Source organism: Paramisgurnus dabryanus, chromosome 7 (genome assembly GCF_030506205.2).
Source record: "Paramisgurnus dabryanus chromosome 7, PD_genome_1.1, whole genome shotgun sequence".
NCBI lineage: Eukaryota > Metazoa > Chordata > Actinopteri > Cypriniformes > Cobitidae > Paramisgurnus > Paramisgurnus dabryanus.
Window position 1 is genome coordinate 28,694,429 of NC_133343.1, and position 9,848 is coordinate 28,704,276.

Consider the following 9,848-nt stretch of genomic DNA (forward strand, 5'->3'; position numbering starts at 1 on the left):
AAAGCACAAAATTCCTAAAATTCCTGCTGTGCGTCTCTTTGAAATGTTTTGTGTTGATATTAAAAACCCTCAGGAAATATATCACGTTGTACACAGATTTTCATGAAATTCTGTGATAGTTTTGTCGCAAGGGCTTATGTTTCACACTGCGCTTTTTAAGAGTAACACACAATAGAAGGACTTTTGATCCAGCTGCTACCCATCGAACACAGGAAAGGAGGGGACGTGAACTCTTTTTAGACATTTCTATTGTTTTCCTGATCCCACTGTCTGTTTTGAACAATTACTTGCATTATTTTAAAAGTTACATTTGATTTAAAATAGTAAGTTCAATTTGAATGAACTTGCACGTAGCACCGAAGCGTTTCTTTTTACAGCGTATCTGATAAAAACTAGGAGCATATGAAATTTTCAGGCGTTTTATATAACTTCTCCTCAAAGTGTGAATACTGATCTTACATCTGTCCAACATAAGCATCTGCCTTGAGCGTTGATGCCTCAGAGACCCACGATATTAACAAATAATTGATGTGCCTCCAAGTTGTGTTTACCCTAAAGGTAAACAGGAACTCAGTGTGTAGGTGTCCCTCAAAATAGCCTTCTCTATTTGAACACGATGGCCCTCAGACTGTCCGTGTTATGGCTCGACAGACAAACCTCTTTTATTCAAGTAGTAGGGGTGAGTGGGGCAAAAAACTATGGCGGGTTTAGTTGTAACACGGACTGTTTACGTTGTTGCACAAGGTTGAGCGTTTTGTTTTTCCGGTATTTTTTTCACGCTGCCAAAAGACGATCTCCCGCAAATTATTGGAAATGTATAATGGTTTTCCAGAGAGTTATTAATGAACGAGTGTTTTGGTGGCATGTAAGGCAATTTTCCAATCATATGTTTTTTTTTGTTTTTTTTAGGTTTGGGTGTGTAAGATATCAAATCCAATGCTATGTCATATAAATCAGTGTCTTGTTGACTAAAACATAGCATCGTGTTTGTTCAGCTCTAAGCAACTTTTTTGGTGGGCTTAAAAATATTTTGACCCAGCGGGGTTAATTGTAACAATGTGTTAAACTAACCCCTCAGCACTTACTATATAAAAAACGCTAACGTTAGCATAATTCTTGCCGTTGTTTTAAATAGGCTACACATAAATGATTGCTGGCTGCCAACAAAATAAATGCGCCTGTCTTGTGTCAAATTTATTTTGGATTGAATAAGGTCACGTCAAAGATTAAAATCATAATGAAATGAATGACTAAAATCAGACTTTGATGCTCATTTTCTCAGAATTGGATTTTCAAAACTGCAGTATGGTTTTTACAGACTGGGTCACATAAACAAACATTTTTGTCATAATTGTGCTGCTTTTTCTCACATATTTAAACATTTGTATCCATTTATATTTGAACTATTGTAAGAAAAGGGCTGGATAAATGAATACAGTGTGAATACCTGTCTATTATAGACAGATATATAAACAATATCCACTTCAAGTATATAGACAAAATAGTATTGAAATATTTGCCTGCAAACTTAAATTTTAGCAAGTGTTACAACTAACCCCCTGCCTGTTACAATTAACCCCACCTATGGGGTAAGTTGTAACGTTTGCACTTCTGTCACGTTTGGTGTAATTGTCCAAGAATGGTAAGTACTAGAAACAAACTTCAAATGTTCATTTGTAGCAGAGATGTGTGTGTATTGCGTGTGTATAAAATATAATTAATCAAACTCAAATTTTTTTGAATGATTTGAGTCAAAACCAAAAAGCGTAAGGTTGTAACCCGCTCTACCCTATAATATATAATAATAATAATAATAATAAACACATATATTCTCAGCTGTTTTGAAATATTTAGAATATGTGGGTGAGACAAAATGCCTGATACTGTATGTTACAAAAACAGCAATATCCAGATTCCTTTCATTTTACCTTATTGTACAATAACATATAAAAACGACTAAAATTGACTAATGATTTATATGTATGCTTATATGCAGAATAGCATCTATGCATATAACATCTCAGAGTCATTTGTAACTGATGTGTTTAGTGAGAGTACAGTGCCTGGATGCCATGCACACCAAATCATTGTTTGGATAATAAAAACATCTCATCAAACATAGTAGAAATGATGAAGAACTTTATAAAAACAGATTAGAGAGGAGTCTGATCCAGTTGTAGAAATACAATTCTTCTAAACACTGCATTCATCATTTGGTTATAATCATTAAAATGCATGCACTATAGATCAATATGGACAAAGACTTTGCTATATCTTTCTAAGAATATTTTAATTTCAGATTAAAACTTTGCAAGGTCAAATCAGGTTCTGTTCAGATGGCATCAAACTCTGACGTCTTTTCATTGACACTCAGGGTTGCTTTGTTGAATAGTTCTCAAAAATGCCTTTCGCTTAAGAAAATTCAATCAAAACCAACCTTGAGATAGACATTAGCCCAGCACTTGTTCAGAATGAAAAGTCTGAAACACTGTGGCTTTTGACAGAGCTCATACAGTCTTAACATGGCTGACAGAGATGCTTTTCATCAGGAAAAAAACAGCCTTCAGACGCAAATTCACAAGTGGAAGCTCTCAAAACACATATGAAAGACAGACAGGCCTCCAAACAAGCCACGTGTTTTGATCACCCGTGTCGGTTTTACAGGAGAAGTTTTGACAGTGTCCTTCATTTCTGAACAGAGTGAAATTTCCTGACAAGTTTTATCTGGTAAAGGTCCTGTGGCTCGAGTGGATTGTGATGAATAATTTGTTCCTGCAAGTTCACTCTGTGAGTACACAGTGTTAACCATCAAGGACAAAACTAAAGTTAAACAACATGTAAATAGTGCAATCTGCAGTTGAATTTCCACTACAATAACCTCTAATGATGTTCAGTTAAACTATTTGACATGCTTTCCCAACAAAAGGTAATGGTTGAATTTGTCTTTAGTACAATAGCTCTCAAAATGTTAAAGATCAAAAAATCACCCAGATTCATCTTAAATTTCATTAATAAAGTAATTTAATGATTAATACCATGGTTCCCACGTGTCTTGTGATAAAATATCATATGACAACCAGTCACGAGAACCGTTGAGATTCAAGATTGAGAAATTATCAGTATGTCGCCATACTTTAAGTCTCAAGTGTGCTTGTTTTGGTTTCTCTTTTGCCAAATAAGCTTAAAAAATGATTCGGTTTCTATTAGCACACCAAATGTTTGACTTCAGAAGACATTTATAAGCGCATTAGTATCATTTGGATTCCTTTAATGATGAATGTTATCTGTCAAATTACTCATACTCGTGTTGTTCTAAACCTGTATGGATTTCTTTATTTTGTTAAACACAAAAGAAGATATTTTAAGCACACAGTGGATGGCACCCATTGACTTCCATAGTATTTCTTTATTCCCACTATGGAAGTCAATGGGTACCATCTACTGTGTGGTTACCGTCATTTGTCAAAATATCTTCTTTTGTGTTACTCACACAGGTGTAGAACAACTTGAGGGTGGGGAATGACAGAATGTTTATTTTGGGTGAAATATTCCTTTAAATGCAAATCAAAATATAAAAACATGACCCGAGATGATCAGCAAAAAGTTTATTTAATCTCTGTAAAAAGTGAAAGTTGGATTAATAAAAAAAAGAAAGTTGAAAAAGCTTACAATTTTAGGTGTTACCAATTAAAGGGAACCTATTGTATTGCTAAAAACTACGTTATTTTGCGTATTTGGTATAATACAATGTGTTTGCTTGGTTTATGGTTAAAAACACATTATTTTTCACATCAGCTAAATTTGTTTAGCTCCACATTTCCCTCTCCCTAAACGCATGGATTATGTACAAAACTCATTGAAAAGCGATGTGCCCCTGATTGGCCAGCTAATCTGTACGTTGTGATTGGCTTGAATACCTCTGATGACAGCCAGAAATGTGGCGCTCCCTACCATGTTTGAAAGATTGCCTCACAATGCAATGCTAACAGGAGTTAACTTACATGCTAAGTCTGAAGGGGGTTAGCCGCACAGCTAAGTGTCGCGCCGCGTAGAGTCGCGTCTAGGACAACACGGAGGTATCGTAAACCTGAAGTGCACATTACACAGTGCGAGCTTCGTCAGATAGCGTCTACTTAAAAATGCAAAATATACGTTAGCAGCCAATGTTAACTGTTAATGATTTGGGACAAATATGATGTTATTTAATGTTAAACTATGTGAGTGGCGCGACAGGGATTTGAGCATCTTCCTGAGTCGTAGCTGGTGCCACCTGTCCGCACCGGTGTGCATATACTCATAGAAAGCAATGTGTTCGAGTTTATTAGGACGGCGTGGCGCTGTGCGGCGCGTCCCGTGTGCAACCCCCTTGAAGCGGGAGAAATTATGATAATGTCGGTCTTTACTACATCACCAATCCCAGGAAGTAAACTGTTGCCTACAATCCGTGTGTTTGTTGTAGTCCAAAAAAAGAGATTTACGTTGACGAAAATAACTGGCGTCATTATTTACTTTGGGTATGTACCTTTTGCATATCATAAACATGTACTAATACACACTTACACACCAAAAAAAAAAAAAAAAAAAATGTAAAATTGTCAATCGGACCATAGGTGCCCTTTAATGTTTTTAAGTAGATCCAACTTTCACTTTTTACAGTGATGTACCTAATGTTTTGGAGGTAATAATGTACAGTCCTGATTCTTTAAAATAAAAACTCAATACTAGTATACAAAAGTGACACTTAGGCCTGGTATGCACATATACCTCTCACAGCACTCACTTTCCCACAGTGTTTACATAAATCACAGTTGCCTATTCTTCACCCACATCACTACTACAGTGTTTTTGGGAGTCATGTGATGTGTAGCCTTACTAACAACAAATATTATTAACCAAAAAGCACAACACCACTGGCCAGGTACTGAGGCTGTGTATCAAAATAAGTTGCCAACCTACGGTGCGTTTCCCAAAAGCATCGTTAGCCAACTATAGTCGTAAATTCCATTAAACTCTATTGGTAACGACAGAACTTGCGACTACAGTTGTTTTTTGTGTGTACAACATTTAATGCAACTACCTGACTAACCTTTTTTTGCGCATCATAGGCGCAATCGCCCATGTTTGTGACTGAAAAGACAACAGGTAGACAGGCCTACAGGTCTCTATCTTCATGACGGTAAAGCAAACTTGTGTTCATTGTCAGTTAGGAAAACTATAATACACACATACAGGAAGTTTTCATACACGTGCTTACCTACTGTAAACGAGACAGTCCATGTGATTGATTTCTTTATCTGATCGATGTCGTCTGTAATCCTCCCATAAATCTTTGATAGCGGTAACGGATAATATAAAGACCACGGGGGCGAGAGCCAGCTCGGGTTGAAAAGCATTGACCACCGGCACAAAATTGAGTAAGGCTATGAAAACAAAATACACGTTGGCGAATCGGTGAAACTGCTCGAAGAGATTCTTCGGTAGAAAAGAAAGCAGAGTGTATTTTGTGGTTTTAATCTTATTATCTGCATAGTGTCTGTTGGGGTTATCCAATCCTTTGGTATGGTCATAAAAAATGTTGGCGTGTACGATCCTTGTTTTGCTCTCCTTTTTGCTTTTCCTTCTTTTGTGCTTTTTGACTTTGGTACTTTTGGCTTCCCCAGACTCTCCAATCTCTCGCGCCATACTTCGCCAAACTTTTGTCTCTTTTCCTTCAAATAAAAGATGGTTTCTATGTAATCATGCTGATCCTCCTTGTTGACGAGGGACTGTATAAAATGCTCTTCACCCAGTTTTGTCTTTTTCAGCCATCGCGTCAATTCTCTCCCTTCCTCTCGTTAACTGGAAAGTTTTACAGCGGCATCTTTTTCCCCTCATATGAAGATGCTTTAAGGCTGGGCCATACCCGCTTACACATTTTAGATATACATCTCATTCGGATAAACCTTCACGTTCACATTGCACTTTAAAGTCGATCCGCATGATTGCAGCTCTGTTGTTTTACTCAGACTGTGTGGACAGAAGTAGCCAATCACAGCGAGCTACTATCGCGACGTAATTTGTGACGTCCTAAAGATCCGCCTGTTTACCAATGAAACCTCTTAACTGGAAGTGCCACGCGTTACCATTGAGAAAAAGTTTGTTTTGTTAGGTTTATGAGGACATATTTGTACTTTTAAAGAATATGTGCAGTTCATTTGTGGTATTAATAGCATCTAGCATTTATATTGTTTAAAGACGACCAAAATGTATTTAGTCCTCCTCATTGTGTACACTATAAACAATATGCAAATGTAACACAAATAAAACCGTGGTAATGTAAAATCACAAGTAATTTATGTAGGTATAACTAACATGATTATGTAAATCTGATGCAAATTGATCTACAAACTGATGCAAATTATAGCCTACATACAGTATACTTTATTATGGTGTAATGGTTTTCACCAATGCTTTTCAAACTAATAAGCTTAACTAACGGTATAGACATAAAACCTAATAGGCCATTGTTATTATTGTGGTTTTGCTTTTCTTGTTTGTTTACAAAGTATTGTTTTCCCCTTTGTTTCCACTAAGCATACAATCTCAGCCCTTATTTGTATAATAAGCCTACAAAGCTTTGCTTATGCTGTGCTTGTGGAGTTCATTTGTTTGTGATCTGTAAAATAATTGATTCAAAACAGAGATATGAAATGTTTACAACGTTATAGCCTATTCTTTAGTATTTTAGGAGTAGAGTAGGATTTATGAGGGTTGGGTCCCCACAATATCTTAAGAACTATTGAATGAGCCACACCAAAAATGTGTCACCAAAAACTTTAGTAATTAAAAATAGTACACTTTTTCACAGCATAGTGATCAGGCCAAATATACTCCCTTGTCTGGCAGAGATTCATGTGCCTGCTGTTTATATTACCTCCACAAACAAGTTGATCAGCTTTTCTGTGACTCACGAGCCTAGTGCAGTTTATGAAACTCCCAGATCTGTTTATGCCTTGTTATCAATAGATTAAATAAGAACATCTGTTCAAAATTAGAAGCAACTTTGCAATAACTGTTTATATTATGTTGGCAAATATGTTAAAGGCGGGGTGCAGGATCTCTGAAAGCCAATGTTGACATTTGAAATCACCTAAACAGACACGCCCCTAATCATATAGAATCTGGACCATCTTTTTATAGACACGCCCCGCATATATGCAACCCAGGCAATGATGTCGGTTAGTAGACATGCCCCTTACGGGTGATTGGCTACAAATGGTACTCAGCCCGACTCCCTTTGCAAAAGTGTTTTTCAAAAATCGTGCACCCCACCTTTAAGAGGTGTAATCAATTTAAAAATAACTTTTAGGGCATAAAGGCATGGTATTAAGGAATGTATGAATTGTATAATGGGATTGCCTTAATTGGTTTGTGATGTAAGGTTGGCATAGCTTGGCTACAGGAACAGGTTGGTTTGTGGTACCAGTTCTGCAACATGAACTGGTTCAAAATATCGACATCTTCTGATGTTGTGCCCTTGAACCAGAGGTGTAAAATACTCAAGCATTTATCAAATACTTTATCCAAGTGTTTTACTTTAACTTCACTACATTCTAAAACAAAATATAGTACTCCATTATATTAAATATTACATTTCATTTAATACTTAATTTCATAAAAAATCTAGTAAAAGTAAAATACTATTTTTATTATGCTTATGTATTAAAGTAAAAAAACAACACATTTTTAAAATGTAGAGGAGTGAAAAGTACAATATTACAGTATACATCGGAATGTAGCAAAGTTAAAGTCTCATAGTACAGATACTTGAAAAGTCAGTGAAAATACTTCACTATTTTACTCCTTTAAACAAGCAGGTTTTGGAGAGGTACCATAATTAATGTACTGTAATGGGAAATGCATTTTTGAAAATACCAGTACTTAATGCGTTTGTATTTATAAGTCTGTGTTTTATAGTTTGTTGTATCTTTTAATAAAATATGCTGTGTACGGGTCACTGTTTTGCCATTGTTTCTTCTTTTTCACAGCAGCTGGTGTACAGTAAATGAGGGATTTTTCTGCAGGGATGTTGCAGGATGCATGGTGATTTATGTCTTTCCACAAAGTCATTAGTTTTTGTTTTAAACTATATTATAAGGGCATTTCAGTGTACTATTGTTTGGCTTTTTAAATGTAGGTACAGTGTTTTATTAGCTCTTTTGATAAATTAACACTCTAAAAATGCTGTGTTATGTTCAACCCAGTGCTGGGTCTGAAAGCAACAAACAGCCATTGGGTTAAATTAACCTATAAAATTTTATTTGACCCAACGAGAGATTGTGTTTTTTTCTTTTGGACCCAATGCTGGGTTGAAAATAACCCAGCAGTTTTTAGATTGTATAACTGACTGGTTAGCTGAACTTTAGATTGTTATTTTTATGGACAAGCTTTTTTTGTGAACACTTAATCATTTAAAGCTTGCTGAGCTCAAAATTAATGCATAATGCAATGTGAATTGCTATGTAAATGTTTTGTTTGTCTGAATATGTGAATTTGTTTATCTCACAGGGAGCTACACTGCGACCAAAATGGTCGCATATGCGACCTTTTGAACTGCCGTTGCGACCCTAATTTTTAATGGGTCGCAAATGTGCTACCTAATGTCTTAGACAATATGCTATGATTTACTATGAGCATTTATTAAAACAGAAATGTGGATTTTACGAATACGTTTTATAACATGCTCTGAGCCATCAACACGTTGGCTTCATTTTGCGTGAAAGCACGTTGTGTCTCTCCGTATCAGTGTGCGTTTGCGTGCTCAGCTGTTTCTCAATGAATTAGGTGCGACGCGACGCAAGCGCAGTGTCTTCCATGTTTCTGAACTTGAGCAGAGGTCTTTCTTCACTGAGGACGCGGGACCCGTCTGTCGGGTCCGGTTAGGTCCTAGTTTAATTACTTTGGGTCCCAAGTCTGATTAATGTTGTGTTTATAACCCGAGTCGATCGGAAAACGGCCATGAGCGCTACCGCGCTAAAGCTCGAGTGCAGATTCAGCGTGCCTCCGGTTTCTATGGCGATGGTTCTTGTTACGACCACGCGCTGCATTTGCTTTCTCACATTTTTTTAATGATCTTATTATTAATAAACCATATCTTTTCTAAAACCATATCCATATTAAGTTTGGACAGAGATTGTAGCAAAAAGCAATGCTAATGTCAAGCCAATTGCACTGAACGAGCAAAGCAATGTAAAGTTTGTCACCGGGACAGCAAGTAGACTTTTAAATCTGAAATAATGAGTGGATTAAGCTTTTTAAATCGGCAAGAGAGAAATAGAAAGATAATGGTAAATGGACTGCATTTATATAGCGCTTTTAACAGACCTATGGCCATCCAAAGCGCTGTACATGTCACCTCACATTCACATTCAAGAAAGAGCAGAAGCAGTAAAAGTGCCTATATCTAATAGAAATTATTACCATTATAACATCAGTCACATTTATAATCTATAGACCTGCACTGTCTATTAATATACTATACATAGTATTGTATTATATTGAGTTTGATAAAAGGGGTCTAATTGCTTCATATATCAGTGCAAAAACAGTAAGTGTTTTCGTGGTGCTTTGACAAACAGTGTCAGCTTTGTTAATGGCAAAGGAAGTTTGGGGTGGTTAGATTGATGAAATAGAATGTGAAATTAATATTAATTTTCAATGAATCAAAGTATTGTGTTGTGTCACACATTATTAGTTCTATGTCACATGTATAGTAGACCATTATTTGTCAGGGGGTAATAATTGCCCTTTTCACCGGCTACCACCACCAAGTACATTTCAGATCTGTGGGAAACACGGCAACGTTTAAG

At 36.3% G+C, this 9,848-nt stretch overlaps 1 protein-coding gene across 1 annotated transcript in view; it reads right to left on the reverse strand.

Annotated features, from left to right (window-relative positions):
- The window catches only part of atp10a (ATPase phospholipid transporting 10A), a 75,267-nt gene extending 69,382 nt beyond the window's left edge, over positions 1-5,885 (reverse strand). Inside the window, exon 1 of the mRNA XM_073815223.1 lies at positions 5,255-5,885. Coding sequence (XP_073671324.1) covers positions 5,255-5,682 — 428 coding nt within the window. The 5' untranslated portion in view covers positions 5,683-5,885. The remainder of the gene's footprint in view (positions 1-5,254) is intronic.
- Positions 5,886-9,848: the final 3,963 nt, after the last annotated feature.